Below are 17325 nucleotides of genomic sequence, written 5' to 3'. Positions count from 1 at the left end.
CAGAGTCAAATCTGGGTGCCAATAATTCCTGCTACATGTTACATGTGTTTTTTTATGAATTGCATTTCCTCACAAAAATGGAGCATTTGAAAATGTATGCGCATTTCATATAAAGTAAGTGAGACACCTGAAATACTCGGACCATTCATGCTGGTGCTCCATGCCCTCATAGATTTTCCTGAACTTCTCACAGACCTCTAGCGGTTATGATTTTTTATAGATCAGGCAGTTTGGCTGAAACACCAAGCAGTAAAATGTGATGATGTAGAGATACTGCTCACTTTCATCCAGCTTCGGTCCTCTTCATCCTCTTCATCCTATGAACAGGCTTTTAATTGCTCTGGTGTTGAGCTGCAAGCTGGGAACAATCAGGGTGGTAAGTGGCACTAATTCCCTTCCAGCTGTGAGTGTTTGTTCGTGGTTTTGCCTCCGGCCTTGTGCACTTGTTAATGGTTTGATCACCATCCCATGTGTTTGATGTGTTTCTGAAATACTCACATCAGCGATCTGGAGCTTGTGGAAGTACGAGATGTACAGGAATGAGTACAGGAATAACATAACATTTCCAAATACCAACCATAGATTTATTTGTTATCCCGGAGGTCAAAAGCAAAATAATCTGAATACGTAATTTAATGCACCGTTAATCCGATTATCATTTCTAATCTTTTTCTGCTCACTTTTTGGTGTCTATTGACTTCCCCCAGGCCTTTAGCTGACTGAGCAGCCGCTCCATAACACACACGCCTTCTTGTTGATTTTCCTTCTGTATAAACAGGAGGCAGATTAGCAGAATAGCGCAGTGCAGCAGGAGGCGACGGACCGAGACGGGTCACTTTTTTTTGGAATAAAAGAAAATTATTGAATGAAATCTTTGTGACTGAGCATCAGGAGCAGCACATGTACCGCAGACCTCACGTGTATAAGGGCGTACAGTGAATACTGCTCGAAGATGACGTGTTATAACGTGTAGAAGCAGGATTGTGGGTGTTCAATGTCCAATTGGCTTTGTTTGAACAGAGCTTCTGGATTATAGACAGCAGATTCACAAGAAACAAGACATTGAATTTATGCTAACTAGGTTGTGAGTTCAAATCCCAGCACCCCATATATCTGCCAATGCTTGGCCCCTGTTCAAGGTCCTTAAATCTTAATGTGTAATAAACATACACAGTGTAAAATACTTTATATAGTCATTGTAGGATGTATAACACATCCTTTCCATTTCACACCGGTGTGTGTACGATCTGATCTTTCTCTGTACAGTGAGGCAGCAGATGCTGCAGGAAATTCTTGACTCAGCACTACAGAACGGCGTGTGAGTGAAGCTCCACTGCTCACTTTACTGTCTGTTCTGTACGCCTTCAGCATCTCTCTAAGTAATTACAGTTTCCTCACCGGTGGCAAAACCTGTTGAGGAAATCTCAATTTTTTCTTTTAGCACTGTGTCTGGACAATTCAGGAAGAATTTATACAGTAAAATGCTGCAAGAATTTTAAACATTAAACGTAGGGACAATGATTATCACATCTGGTCATTATCACAAGCTCTTTCTCTTTCTCTACCTGTCCTAGACTCACTAGGAAACTCAATAGGCCTCTCAGCTCTTTTTCTTTTATCGGCTAAATCAAATCCGTCACCTTATCCCGTTCTGCTCTTCCTTCCTCTCTGTTGCTGCCACTCATCTGCCCTGGTCTCGTTATCTCTCGTTTTTCTCCGTGTCTCTCCGAGTCATCAGCGAGACCTGCTATTGGCTCTCCTGCTTTTTATGAGCTTGTAATCCATAAACGCTGCTCTGTTCTGCTCGGAGCTCGTGCTGTAAATCTGCTGAAATGAAGAGCAGATCTGAAATAAAAGCTGTAATCACAGAACAGAATGAAAGAAAGGATACGAACAGAGAGATTCCTCCATCATGGACATGTGGCATCACTTGGTTTAGCTGACAATCTTCCACCCGAATGTCTAATGGTGTCATAAGGCTCTTTAGTTCAGTCTGGTGTGGTTCTGCAGTAAAAATGTGACCTCATAATAGAGCTCCATAATCCTAATAAGAATAGAGCTGGAGGATAAATCTACTCTGAGCTCCATAATCCTGCCAAAAGTTTTTTTTTTCACCTGACATTTCGAGTCATATGTGTTTTTTCTCCAAACTGATACCACAAAGTCGGACATAAAGTGTACAGAACGTCTGTGGATGAAGAAGCATGACATTTCATCCTTTACTTGACCCAGGAAACCCGTGTGCTCTCGATAACGGTAGCATGTAGCAAACAAAAACAATCTGTGCCGTTAATTTGGTTTATGACGCCTTAAAAATAAAAGCTTCATACAAATGCTCCTTTTCCCTCCATAACTCAACATTTCTGTACGTTTGTGTAATGACTCGTTTTCACATTTTCACTGAGGTGGTTTGATGTTGGTTTTTGGTTTGACGGTCATCGTAGGAGAAGGAGATCTTTTGAAACTGCCAGAATTTTTTCAGAGGATTAAAAATGTTCGCAACGACCATTAATCCGCTGTCAGTGATCAAACTAGCGATTAAAGACTCAAGAGTTTAGCCTTGGATTTAGAGAATCTTTTAGAATTTAGAAATTAGTCTGAAAAAGGCAGGAGACTCAGGGAAAAACAGACCACACAACTAAAAAAGGGAACTTAAATGCACAGAATTATGAGACAGGTGGAAGCACTGAGAACAGATTAGGGAAAAATGGGGCACAGTGGCGACATCTAGTGGTGAAACGTGAAACACAGAGGAAAATAATCACAAAAGCTAAAAGCCTAATCAGGAACCCTGACAGATCCTGACAGTTTCCTGTTGTTTTTTACAAATCGCACTTTTTTCATCCACCATTTCTATCTATTGCTCATTTCTCTCATGATTAACCTTTAAATCTTCTCACTTGGTATGCCTGAATACGTACCAGTTTCTTCTCTGTTTTGTGGTGCAGATTATTTATTTGTAAAGGGATTCAAGACCAGGTTAAAGAGCAGTAAGTGCATGTTGCCCATTACTAAGAGACTGCAGGGATCAACAATGATGTGGAACTCGGTGTAAAACCTCCTCATTGACCCTCGACGAGAAAAACATTGCACTACTTTCCCTCTGATGTTTCTGTCATCTTCTCAGCAGCGATTCTCAGATTCCAGACCGAATACGTCACTGCTGCATTAGCGCATGTACTGTCAGAGTCAGAGACTGTCAGAGAGAGAGAGAGCGAGAGAAAGAACCCACAGAAAAGTCATAAACTGAAGTTTTATTCTCTACATTTCTTCACGTCTGAGGACATTTTCAAGCAGCTTTGTGTTCAGCGACTTGATCTGCTGCTCATGTGGACTGGAGACGAACCTGATGTTTTTAACCCTCTGTTTGTATCTGTGTCGACTGAAATGAATAGAAATAAAGCAAACCAGGAAGAACATCTCCATGAGCTTCTATTGTAGGTGAAACCCATTATTCCTCAGTCCAGATCATATCTTCCTCACATGGAGTGTAGAAGAGAAATGACTGCATTCAGCACTGACGCTGGACCAGTGGAGGATCCTTATTCCTCTTTCCATCGCCGAGATATCTCCAGAGGAGAAGTTCTGTGACGCTCCTCTCCTCCACATCTATTCACGATGAGATATATTACAAGAGCTTGTTATAGACATTCTCTCTCTTCCCTGGTCTTCTTGTGGTTACCTGGAAGGAGTTTATGAGATCTTCTGCTCACTGTATCTGGTTGTTCCACATTGGTCTTGAAATCTATTAAAAGCTGAATACGTTTTAGACTGATGTTAATGGTTGCGGCTAAACCACACTAAATTCTGTGTGTGTGTGTGTGTGTGTGTGTGTGTGTGTGTGTGTGTGTAATTTTCTACTTTACACACATCAGAAACATCACTAAGTGTTGCCCTCACTAAAATGCAGCGTTTAAAGGTGTGTTTTTCTCTGGCTCAGGATTCGAGGCTTTTCCCCCCCAGGACTCAGTGATATCGATCCTGAAACTGCAGCCATGTGCTCTGAAATTGAAGCGTCTCTGACTTTAGGGTTTTTCTCAGGGTTTTATGATGAGCCGCATCGGCGTGTGGCGTTTCGAAAGAAAATAAACGACACGGTCACCCGATGCTCGCCGAAACTTCCAGACAAAATCCATCTCCACCAGTCACGACGTTTTCAGAGACGTTTATCTTCTCGAGCCGCTCGAGGCTCATCTCTCGATGTTCTCTGCGTTCGCTCTAGACGCTGAGATCTGCTTCATCAGGAGCGAATTCAGGAATTAAACCTGAAATTCTCAGAAAGTGTCGTAGCTCAGCTTCTATTAGAAATAAAAACTCTGTGGGTTCGTTCTGATGTTTGTAGTGTTTAGTATTTGATCTACTGGAGTTTCAGCTGAGCAGAAGGAGAAGATCAGAAGATTTGTGATGGCTGAAGCTCTGGAGGTGAAGAGATTCTGCACACAGTGTTTAGAGTAAGAGGATTTCTTAAAGAAAAAAAAACCTGGAGCAGAACTGAGACTAGCTTTAAACCCGACATAATAGAGGGATTAGTCGAGCTGCTTCCAGGTGGGAGTGACATTTCCAAGTCTTCAGTGATGTGACTGAAAAAATCTCCGAACTCTGAAGAAGGAAAAGCTTTTTGGTCTGAACTTTCACTTCCTGCTTCCTGTTTGACGACGTTCCGGCACGTCATTAGCTTGTTAGCTTTAGTAATGGTTTTACATTTATTTTTCATTTGTCGTTTTCTTTCATTTCGCTGCATCTGCTCGAGCTCACACTTTTTTCCAAGCAGATCCACCTGCATGAACATCTTCAGATGGACAAAGTCCTTCACCATAATGCCGTCTCTCGAATCTCATCACTTTGGTCTTAGTGACAAATTCAAGTGACACGAAATTCTCCAACACGATCTCGTCTTCATGGAGACGCCACTAAACCGGGATTCAGTCGATCACCGGCGAGAGCTGAACACGGAGAGGAGCGAGCGTGCATTCATTAACACACACACACACACACACACACACACACACACACACACACACACACACACAGGTAATTGGAATTCAGCTCAGACTTCCTGTTGGTCTGATGTGTCCTCCTGATTGACGTGTCCCTTCACTTTCACCATCTAAAACAACAGTTCATTAATGAACAGCAGAAGGATGAAGGATGGGAAGATGCCTGTTGCCGTAGTAACGAGTGAAAAATGTGCCTTTTCTGCATCATTAATGATTTTGATGAATAAGCGTTTGTGTTTCCAGAGAGTGTATTGATAGAGGAACTTGGAGAACATGTGAATCTCTACATGGACCTGAGCTCAGGATCGATCCATGAACTTCATAACCCTGACCATTGACTTCACTTGAACTAGGAGAAACCTGGTCCAGCATGACAGAGCCCCTGTGCACAAAGCCAGCTCCATGAAGATCTGCTTTACATGGCTCAGAGGATGTGGAAGCAGGACATGGGAACGTCAGAAGACCTCAAACCTTCACTGTTCTTCTCCTCAATGTTTTTATGACTCCATCACAGTGACGTCTCGAAGTTCAGATCGTCCTCTAAAGAACGCTCCAGGTTCATTCAGCTATAGAGACGCTTACAGATCATTGATCTCAGACCTCAAATCGAATCATGCTTCATACTCAGACTCCTCCTCCTTCACTGCTTCATACTCAGACTCCTCCTCCTTCACTGCTTCATACTCCGACTCCTCCTCCTTTACTGCTTCATACTCAGACTCCTCCTCCTTCACTGCTTCATACTCCGACTCCTCCTCCTTGACTGCTTCATACTCAGACTCCTCCTCCTTCACTGTTTCATACACAGACTCCTCCTCCTTCACTGCTTCATACTCAGACTCCTCCTCCTTTACTGTTTTATACTCAGACTCCTCCTACTTCACTGCTTTATATTCAGACTCCTCCTCCTTTACTGCTTTATACTCAGACTCCTCCTCCGTCACTGCTTCATACTCAGACTCCTCCTCCTTAACTACTTTATACTCAGACTTCTCCTCCTTTACAGATTAAGACTCCTCCTCCTCCTCGACTGGTTTATATTTAGACTCCTCCTCCTTTACTGCTCATCTGTTGTTTTTTTTATGTTCTTGGAGAAATTGTTTATCTGATGCTCCCATTGATGGACCGGGAATCCCCTTTTTTGCTCCTCTGCTTCTTTTGGTGTTTATTTACAGAGGTATATTTTTTAGGTATTTCAAATGTTCAGAGGTATTTGGTATTTGTACTTACAGAGTGATTAGCCGTGTCCTGAATAATGCATGCTGGGACGCCGGAGGAAGAGACGAGTCTCTGTTGGCCTGTGATAAATCAGCGTTTTATTGGAGTGGCTTTTGAAAGGGCTGCCATTGAGCTGTGAATGTGCACTGTATATCAGCAGGTGTGTGTGTGTGTGTGTGTGTGTGTGTGTGTGTGTGTGTGTGTGTTTGTAGAAAGTCTCTAGTGTATTCCATTCACTCTTTAACATTTATTGCTTTATACTGGCATTTACATGACCAATTAAGTTTTAAAGCCACTGGATGTGTTTTCATGTTCTGTGGTTATTTATCATTCCAGATAAAAATGTTTTTGGTTACAGATGAGAAAGGTAGGCAGGAGTACAAGGAGATGCGACAGCAGGTAAAGAGGGATGTGGTGAAAGCCAAGGAAAAGGCATATGAGGAGCTGTAGGAGAAGTTGGACACTAAGGAAGGAGAAAAGGATTTGTACCGATTGGCCAGGCAGAGGGACCGAGCTGGGAAGGATGTGCTGCAAGTTAGAGCAATAAAGGATGGAGATGGAAATGTGTTGACTAGTGAGGAGAGTGTGTTGAGAAGGTGAAGGGAGTATTTTGAGCAGCTGATGAACGAGGAAAATAAGAGAGAGAGAAGGTTGGATGATGTGGAGTTGGTGAAGCAGGATGTAGGATTCATAAGGAGGAAGTGAGAGCAGCGATTAAGAGGATGAAGAGTGGAAAGTCGATTGGACCAGATGACATACCGGTAGAAGCATGGAGATGTTTAGGAGACATGCAGTGGAGTTTTTAACCAGATTGTTTAACAGGATTTTGAAGGTGAGAAGATGCCTAAGGAATGGAGAAGGAGTGTGCTGGTACCGATCTTTAATTAAAATTAGAGAGTAACTCCAGGGGAATAAATTTGGCTATGAAAAATTACTTTGTGTGACATCACTGACTCTTCACATGATTCCTGAATACACAGATTTAATAACCACTTTCTGTTTTCAAGACTCCCATCTCCTGATTAAAATAAAATAAATGATAATAGAACTGAATAAAATAGAATAAAATAGAATAAAATAGAATAGAGTAGAGTAAAACAACATAGAATTCAACAAAATATAATATAATATATTATAATATAATCAATATAATAAATTACATCATAAAATAATATACAAGACATAATAGAATAGAATAGTACAAAAAGAATGTAAAATATTAAACAGTGGCAAAAGTCTTAAATTGATGTTTAGTACGAGCCTCAGGGTCTTTTTGTGAATTTTTGAAATAATTTAAATCTGTAGCATCCAATTAAAGTTATTGACTGAAGAATGGAGGAAATGTGAGATGAACTGTTTTCAGTAAGTTTTCAGACCATCACCTCAATCCAGCAATATTTGCAGCAGTGACTGATACTGATTAAAAACTCCTCCAATCAGAAGTAGAGCATAAGACTGGGCCACGGTTGGGGTTACGCTTCTCTCTTTTAAGACTTTTAGGTCTCAGTTCTGAGCAATAATTAAAAGGCATATTAACTTGTAGAAAAAAAGCTTATCCCTGCTATAGTCTTCATTATACTATGAACTATAGATTATACTTCAAGGCTCTTCTCTGTTCTGGCACCGAGGTGGTGGAATGAACTTCCCCTAGATGTCGTACAGCAGAGTCCCTCACTATCTTCAAACGACGATTGAAGACCTACCTCTTCCTGAAACATTTAAATTAGCACTTTCCAAGTTTGCTCTGTAGAATTCAAGAGTTATATTTATATTAAGTTTGTAATCTGGTGTACCAGTGTAGATTTATTCATCACTAGAGACTCAAAGCACTTTACAATGTAAATGTACTAATTAAGTACGAATTAATTAATCTTCTTCTTCTTCTTCTTCTTCTTATTTCAGCTTCTCCCATTAGGGGGCGCCACAGCAGATCATCCGTCTCCATACTGCTGTCCTCTACATCTGCCTCTTTCACCCCAACTACCTGCATGTCTTCCCTCACCACATCCATAAACCTCCTCCTTGGTCTTCCTCTTTTCCTCCTTCCTGGTGTCTCCATCCTCAGCATTCTCCTACTGATATACCCCATGTCCCTCCTCTGCACATGTCCAAACCATCTCAATCTCACCTCCCTCACCTTGTCTCCAAAACATCCTACATGCGCTGTCCCTCTAATAAACTCATTTCTAATCCTGTCCATCGTCGTCACTCCCAACGAACATCTCAACATCTTCAGCTCTGCTACCTCCAGCTCCACCTCCTGTCTTTTACTCAATGCCACTGTCTCTAATCCATACAACATCTCAGGTCTCACCACAGTCCTATAAGCTTTCCTTTCACTCACAGATACTCTTCTATCACAAATTACTCCTGCTATCACTCTTCTTCACCCACTCCACCCTGCCTGCACTCTTTTCTTTGCTTCTCTAACACACTCTACATTACTTTGCACTGTTGACCCCAGGTACCTGAACTCCTCCACCTTCTCCACCTCTTCTCCCTGCAACCGCACCACTCCACTGCCCTCCCTCTCATTCACACACATGTACTCTGTCTTACTCCTGCTGACTGTCATTTCCCTTCTCTCCAGTGCATATCTCCACCTCTCCAGGCTCTTCTCAACCTGTTCCCTACTCTCACCACAAATCACAAAGTATGAATTAATTAATCAATTAATAAAAAAAAATCGAAAACAGGCATAGTAGATACAAAAAGAGAAAAAGTTTTCTCATGTTACTGTGACGTGACACTGTTCAGTGCGCTATTGGGCATTAAACCAATAAACAGCTGTGAATCTCAGTTAAATAAAACAACACCTATTATATTAACTTTTCTTGTTAGTCCCACTTTCTGGATTCTAATTTGGTGTGGACGTGTAGCAACTTTGTGTAGCAGAAGACTTTCAGAAAAGAGACAAGCAGCATTAAAAATATAATAAAAAATGCATAAAAATTCAAATTTTGCCCTCAAAAAGCTCTGACTTTAACATCTTGTCATCAATTATTCATCCGAGCACTTTTTTAAAGTGTTAATGACGGTGTTGTGTATAAAACTGTGTGAAAGAAACTTTTCTTCTTGTTGAAGTCTCCCAGCACTTACATTACAGTAACTGATGTAAAATCGTTTCTCATGGCAGGTGCTGAATTTTTACAGTGCTGTGACAATGATGCTGAAACTCTGGAACTTGAGGACATTGTCCCCATTATGTCTTCTACGTAATCATTGTGCAGCTACTGACATGGTGAGGGCGCATGTCTGATACACACCACGCCGTCCAATAACTTGTGTTTATAATGCAGTATCATAATCACGCTGTATCACAACGCAGCATATAATCTGAGGACCCTCTCACTTCCCACTTCCTCTTCCATCAGCTCACAGATGCACATACTGACAGAGGACAGGAAGGGTGGCCAATTTGGCTCACTTTGAGTCGACTGTGGCATTGCCGAGATTTCAAATTCTCAAATTTAAACACAGACTTCACAATAAATAGAACTGTTAATGACAGAATAGAATTTAACATGATGGAATTAAAGACAAGAAAATGACAGAATAGAATAAAACTGAATAGATTTAAATAAAATAAAGGATAATAGAACAACTGAATAGAATAGAATAAAATAGAAATACATTACATTACTATACAATATTATGCATCAGTCTTTGTTGTGTTTTATTCTGCTCACATTATATCAGTGATAATTTACTGCGGTGAACTTGCTTTCTAATAAAAAGCGTAATAAACTCCACACACACGCACACACACACACACACACACACACACACACACACACACACACGCACACAAGGGTATTTAAACCGGGAGATGATGTTAACGTTCTTATATTGACCACATGGGGGCAGTAATGTTGCAAATGTCATGTGTATAGAAGTGATGGATTTATGGGAATTATACATTTTTTCACTTTTAAGTGTGTGTGTGTGTGTGTGTGTGTGTGTGCTACATGTGTTTATTTGTTGGATTAAAAAAAAATTAATATACATAAAGTTAGTATAATATATAACGAAATAATATATTTTGCCTAAAATTTACATATATATATATATATATATATATATATATATATATATATATATATATATATATATATATATATATATATATTGTATATTTATAAGCACGACAACAGCAAACATTTATCTGAGATTTGTCAGTAGAAGTCTATAAAGTCATGGGATAATAATCCTGAGTGTAGTGAGAGAATGGGAATCAGTTAATATCAGAGTATCAGCAAAAATCCTGATTGGCGTATTTCTTGTACAAAAAAAAAAAAAAAAATCATATTTTGGAATAAATTGAAAGACCTATTCTCTATTGGTTCAAAAGCAGAAGTGGGCGCGACCTAATATTTTTCTTCAGTATTAGTGTTTAATAATAAACCCGTAGCTAATAGCTATGAGGATGGGAACGCAAGTATCAAGAGACATATGGGTTTACCTTTACAGGTGTGTGTGTGTGTGTGTGTGTGTGTGTGTGTGTGTGTGTGTGTATTAAACGAGTGTGCTGATACAAATCGCAGATAGAGGTGTTGCTATGGTAACAGGGGCATCATATTTCCGCTGCTTCTCCAATGGCTGGTGTCGGGGAAAAAAGTTTTAACGAGCTTAAGGTCGAGAAACAGAATTAGTCTCCTGACTCTGATTTCCATGGTAACAGTGTTTTCTTTTTCAAAACACACACACACACACACACACACACACACACACACACACACATAGGGAACCAAACATAAGAATGAGGACAGAATGAGACAGAAAGTCTCAGTCAGTCATGGCGTTTGAGTTCTCCTGATCTCACTGATAAAAATAAGCCACTTGCGGGCCCCTGAGAAAGGCCCTTAACTCCATTGCTGCTTAGTTGTACAAATGAGATAAATGCAAGCACCTCTGAATAAGGGTGTCCACCAAATGCTTTAAATGTAAATGGTACCGAGTGCTCTGATTGGCTAAACTTCAAGCACGAACCTCGGAGATCTCATATGACCTAGAACATGTCTGATATCAAACAACACAATGCTCAAGTATAATTTTTTCTCTATCTCTCTTTCCCTCTCTCTCTTGGTTGAAATAAACATGCTCCTGAGGTACCAGTGGTCAGCGTTTCTCGCCCGTTCCTCTCTTCTGATTGCCCAGATTCATCCTGAAGCCTGACCTCTGAAGGAATTCTCTCTAAATAGAGACCACCCTGTGCTGAGGTTCCTCATCCACAGTCTAAAGATCCATTAAGTTGAGCATCTTAAGAACCTCGAGATTTGGACATAAGCTGCACAACATAACATTGATGATACTGTAATGAAAGGAAGTTCGCTTGTGACAGTTTTCACTAGTGTTCATTAGGGACAAACCAATAAATAACAAACTTATAGGAAATAAACTTCTTTTTATAACCTGATTGATTCTCTGTGAAGCTGCTTTGAGACAATGTCTCTTGTTCAATACGCTCTACAAATTAAAATCAGTTGAATTGAATACTCCGACCCTGTGCAATGTTTTCGCTCGGCTCCTCCTTCATCTCGCAATCTCCAATCCTGCATCTCCTAGAGAACCAGAACGAGAACCAGAACCTTTTAACTCTCTCTCTCTCTCTGGGTCTGTCTTTTCATCCAGGTTGTGTTTGTGTATCTCACGTCCTGGCCTGAACCCTGCCTCAGGTCCAAGTCTGTCAACATGCCCGAGATCTGACCTTGGTTTATAATACCATATTTCCAAACCTTCCCATGTGCCCACCTGTGAGTTCAACATGTCCTGCTGATTAAAACAGAACTTCTTTGTCCCGCTTTGAGCTTCTGGATAAAAAATCGTTCAGTATTGTTTTCTTTTTGATCATTGTCATTATGCACACAAAAGAGTCTTTTTATGAGTGAAAAAACACTGGGTTTTGACCATGAAAGCGAGCACCTGCTGGACCAAGGTCCACCATAATCAACATTATTCTCCAAATAGACTCTTTATAGATAATCTGTTTGAAAATTAACAGCTGCTACACGTGTGTTCTTGTGTGTGTGTGTGTGTGTGTGTGTGTGTGTGTGTGTGTGTGTGTGTGTGTGTGTGTGTGTGTGTGTGTGTGTGTGTGTGTGTGTGTGTGTGTGTGTGTGGTGGGGTGTGTGGTTTATATCAATAAATGTGTACTCAGAAAAAGAATATATAAATAACGACTCAGACATTCCTCATTCATTTATTCCTCCACTGAGATCGAAGGTGAGTGTGTTATTCATTTATTTATTTCAAATAAAATAATAATATGAAATAAAATTGACTTCAGTTTTGAATATTCATGTAAAAAGTTGTAATCGGTATCAATGTACAGATCGTGCTGAAAAACATTCAGCTGGAGAATCCATGTTGTTTTTTTCTCATTACAGGCTCCGAGCCGTTATGTTTGCGTTTAAACTGATCGTGAGCGTCGTTGCTCTGCTGCTCTGTTCGGTCCGAGCTCATGATGAGGTGAGATATTATTTCAAATGTTAGAAGAGACGAAGAGTAACGAGGAGGTATTTTCACAGTGATAGGTAAAGGGTTTATTAGATTCGATTCAACTTTATTGTCATTTTGCAAGTTACATGTACAGAGCCAATAAAATAGTGTTAGCATCTAATCAGAAGTGGCGTATTTACAATAAATAAATAGCAGTGTGATAAATAAAGGTAGAGGGTCCATATATACAGGGGTTTAGGGGGGAATAATGTACAGAAGGTCCATTAATGGGGTGAGAGGTATCTTTGATGATGCCCCTCGCCCTTCGCAGATGATTCGTTGGGCAGTTTTATCCAGAGCTAGTTGTGTTTTACAGCGTGTTGGTGCACCATGTTGGGGTAAATAACAGCCCAAAACGAGGTGCATCTAAAATCTTCCAGCTAGATATGAAATCACTCTATACAAGGAGTCTCCAACCTTTCATACACTACCAATCATTTAGCGTTGAAAATATTCTCACCAGCACTTGGTGTGTATTTGTCTGTTGGTTGATGTTGGGGGGGGTTGAGGGAAACCCTGCTAGAGTTCTGGACTTATTCACACTTTGGGCCCCAACGTTTCGTTCCTTAATTATCTGATAAAGAACTACATTTGAACAGTTTTGTACATTTAGTAAAAATATACATATTATACAGTACAGTGTGGTGTTTTGAATAACAAATTTATTAGTGTTAACATCTGGGGACATTTTTTGTTTATATATATATATATATATATATATATACATACATTCCCTTCTTCCAGCTAATCAGAACACACTACTACTGTAGCTGACTGTGGCATATGATACTTAATAACACACAATAAAGCTGATTATAGTAAATTAAAATTATTTTCCTTTTCTTATTTTGCATGTTCACTCTCTCTCTCACCAAAAGCCTGGTAAGTAAAATGCAGCAATATTTCAAAGACACGTCATAAATATCTGACAAAACTGATATTTTCACTGAAACCAATAAGAATGTTTATTGTTAACAAATCGTTGTGGTTTATGAGTTGTGGCAACGATGCTTTTGCACGCCATCGTGTGCATTACAAGGCATTTACTTGCTTGTAAATAGTGTATTATTGAACCTTGAATGATCTAAAAAATTAAATATATCATTAAATAAATTACATTTGCATATTCAGTGTAACAATGTTGTGTCCGATAGCTGCCGAAGATCCGCTAGCTGAGCTTTCTGTGGGAGAGCTGATCGAGAGAGCGAACACTAACATCTGTAAGCACACACACGCATACACACACACACACACACACACACACACACACACACACACACACACACACACACACACACACATTCTGCCTTCTGCTAAATGACTTACATAAATGCATGTGACAGGCTGAAACACAGTGGAAGGCCGTGCATTTAGTACCTGGGCCTTCAGTAAGGACGTACCCGACTTAATCCACCTCTTAATACCACCACTATCACGTCACAATTATAGAAGCCATCAATGCTATATAAAAAACACAATATAACAACTTTCTCTGCATTGGCATCTACTATCGAGCTCCAAAGCAAAAACTCAAAATGGTAGCTATGCAGCTATGCTGATTGAGTCATCTGTAATAAGTGGGATGTTGTGCATATATAGTAGGGATGGTACGATTCAGCGATTGGCACATCAGCAAAAATGTTAACAATGTGATGTACTGATTTAAAAAATTGTGCATCAAATACAAGTTGGTATTTGTATGCATTGTTTAAAACACATTTACATTACTAGAATATTTTATATCTAGTTTGATTTCTCTTGTTTCCTGAGCGCGTTCTCTCAGCACCGCTGCTACATGAATACGACATATCGCAACACTACGGAGACCGAAGCGTGTCCTGAGAGTCACATAGAATACAGATTAACATGGCAGAGGTAGAGCTGTAACCTCCTGCACACACAACAGGAAAAGAACCTCTAGTTTTTCATCTTTTTCTTATTGCACTACAAAGGCGTGTTTGTGAAAGGGGCCATGCGTTAGTAGTCAGACGGCACTTAAGTAAATTGATTTGCTGTCTGTCTGAACCAAAGAAATGAAAGTGGACTATCAGCACCATATTGTATTTTATATCATTATTTTTTTCTCATTGCATCGTTTTGTATTGAATTGCATTGTGTTGAATCAAATTGAAATTGGATCGTAATGGGGTGAATCGTATCGCATCGCATCGTTAGCTGCTTAACACATTCTGGAAAAAAAACACAGATTGTACCCCAGACTGAGCATCAGATCCCGGCCTTGTTTTATTCTTCTTAATTTCCACAGCCGTGCTCCACAATATAGCAGAAAGCCATCCAAGAAGAGTGGAACTAATTCAACAAGTGGCTATGTGAAATATCTGATGGTTACAGGTGCACAAAGGTCATATAGTGTAAGATCATTGAACTAGTGGTAGTACATATCCGGCTCTTTATCCGGTGTGCTAGATCGTGATGCTGATGAACCCATGCTGGTTGAAGGAGACATCGCTGTGACCGACGACAACCAGAGAAACGCTGATCCCTGCACATCTAGAGGTTGCATGTGGCCCAAATCTTCAGACGGAAAAGTCTACATTCCCTATGTCATCCACAACCAGTACTGTATGCTCTCATTCTATTATTATTAGAAATGTATTATAGATATGATTCCATTATTATGCGAATGCAACCTCATTGATATGTCGCCTGTGCACCATTAGCAAGCAGCGAGCTTCAGGTTATCCAGCGTGGTCTGGACTCCTTCTCCTCCTTCTCCTGCATCCGATTCGTACCTCGTTCAAACCAGAGGGACTACATCAGCATCGAGTCTCGCAACGGGTACGTTTTCAAACCGAAAGTCATTTTTACGTAAAGTGGTATATAAGCCTAGCATGCATATATATATATATATATATATATATATATTGTATTCTTCATTTAACAGATGCTACTCCTATATTGGATGTCTTGGTAATGGACAGACGGTGTCTCTGGCCCGTAGCGGCTGTGTCTACCACAACACAGTCCAACACGAGCTCCTCCATGCCCTGGGCTTCAATCACGAACAGACCCGCAGTGACCGTGACAGCTACATCCGCGTCGGCTGGGAGAACATTCAGAGGGGTACAGCTTCAAGATTCATTTTATCAGCTCTTAATGATATTATGTATAATACTGTATTTTATCTGGCTAATTTAATGATAAAGACAATGTGAAGAAAATCTCCTATAAAAAATGTTTTGCATTGAGGATACGAAGGTTCAAGATTCCTAAAAAATAAGCAATTCCAGTCAAATCAGTTGTTTTTTCTTTAACGTTCTTAATGATGGACATTCTCCTTGAGCAGTTCTACACAAAAAAAAAAAACAGCAAAACCATATCATATCTCTTCTGCTTTCATTTAAACACCTCTCAGATATAGACTATGTATTGATTTGCTCTGCATTTGATTTTATTATTCCAGGCATGGAGCATAATTTCAACAAGATTGCTACCCTGAACCAGGGAACTCCTTACGACTACAACTCTGTCATGCAGTACCACAGGTCAGATCACCGTCAAACCTTTACCCAACCGATTATTCTATTTTTATTATTGAATATATTTTACATGTGAATATTGGTATCTCAGTATTGTATAATGTATGTTAAAGACTGACTTTGTTATTTTAGAACTGCTTTCTCTAGGAATGGACTGCCCACTATGATCCCCATTCCGGACCCCAACGTGTCTTTCGGCCAGGCCGCTCAAATGAGCCAAAACGACATCATCAGACTTAACAGACTCTACAACTGCTGTAAGTGTTCAACAGGAAGTAATAATACGCTAATAATAAGAGAAAAGAAAAGAAGATTGTTTATGGATGTGTTTTTGTCTTTCTTTTTTTTTTGTACAGAGACTGGATAGTTGCGGCAGTGGTCCATTTTTTCATCTGAAAGAATAAAACATGTCTATAATCAATAAATAATAAAAATAAAATTACTTCATATCCCCAAAATGACTCATTCATTTTGTTGTGTGTATCTTTGTTTTCTCAAAACCAGCCAGGGTTTTAAAAGATAAGGCAATTTGACAAGACATTCCACATCAATTCACTTCAGTTCAATTCATTTGTACGTATGTGTATAGCGCTTTTAACAATGAACATTGTCTTAAAGCAGCTTTTTCACAGATTATGTGGCGATAGAAATTAATATGCATATAAGTTTGTCCCTGATGAGCAAGCTGGTGGCGACTGTGGCGAAGGAAAAGTCCATGAGATGGTATAAGCAAGAAAACTTGAGAGGAACCAAACTCAAGAAGGAAACCATCCTCATTTGGATTGCACTGAAGGGTATGGTAGTGTAGGGGTAGAGTAGGGTAGTGTAGGGGTAGAGTAGGGTAGTGTAGGGGTAGAGTAGGGTAGTGTAGAGGTAGGGTATGATAGTGTAGGGGTAGAGTAGGGTAGTGTAGGGGTAGGGTAGGGTAGTGTAGGGTAGTTTAGGGGTAGGGTAGGCAGTGTAGGGGTAGGGTAGGGTAGGGTAGGGCAGTGTAGGGGCAGAGTAGGGCAGTGTAGGGGCAGAGTAGGGTAGTGTAGGGGCAGAGTAGGCAGTGTAGAGGTAGGGTATGGTGCAGTGTAGGGGCAGAGTAGGGCAGTGTAGGGGTAGGGTAG

The 17325-nt window shown here is 40.2% G+C and overlaps 1 protein-coding gene across 1 annotated transcript; it reads left to right on the top strand.

The window, feature by feature from the left end:
* The first annotated feature begins 12337 nt into the window (after positions 1-12337).
* LOC124396106 (hatching enzyme 1.2-like) lies at positions 12338-16671 on the top strand. Its single transcript, XM_046865092.1, has 10 exons — positions 12338-12437; positions 12602-12683; positions 13592-13595; positions 13868-13933; positions 15141-15296; positions 15395-15512; positions 15619-15797; positions 16138-16219; positions 16346-16470; positions 16570-16671. Coding segments are annotated over exons 2-10 (801 nt in total). The 5' UTR covers positions 12338-12437; positions 12602-12614; the 3' UTR covers positions 16572-16671.
* The last annotated feature ends 654 nt before the right edge of the window (positions 16672-17325 follow it).

Source organism: Silurus meridionalis, chromosome 13, assembly GCF_014805685.1.
Source record: "Silurus meridionalis isolate SWU-2019-XX chromosome 13, ASM1480568v1, whole genome shotgun sequence".
NCBI classification, from domain to species: domain Eukaryota; kingdom Metazoa; phylum Chordata; class Actinopteri; order Siluriformes; family Siluridae; genus Silurus; species Silurus meridionalis.
This window is presented reverse-complemented; position numbering and strand designations above follow the sequence as displayed.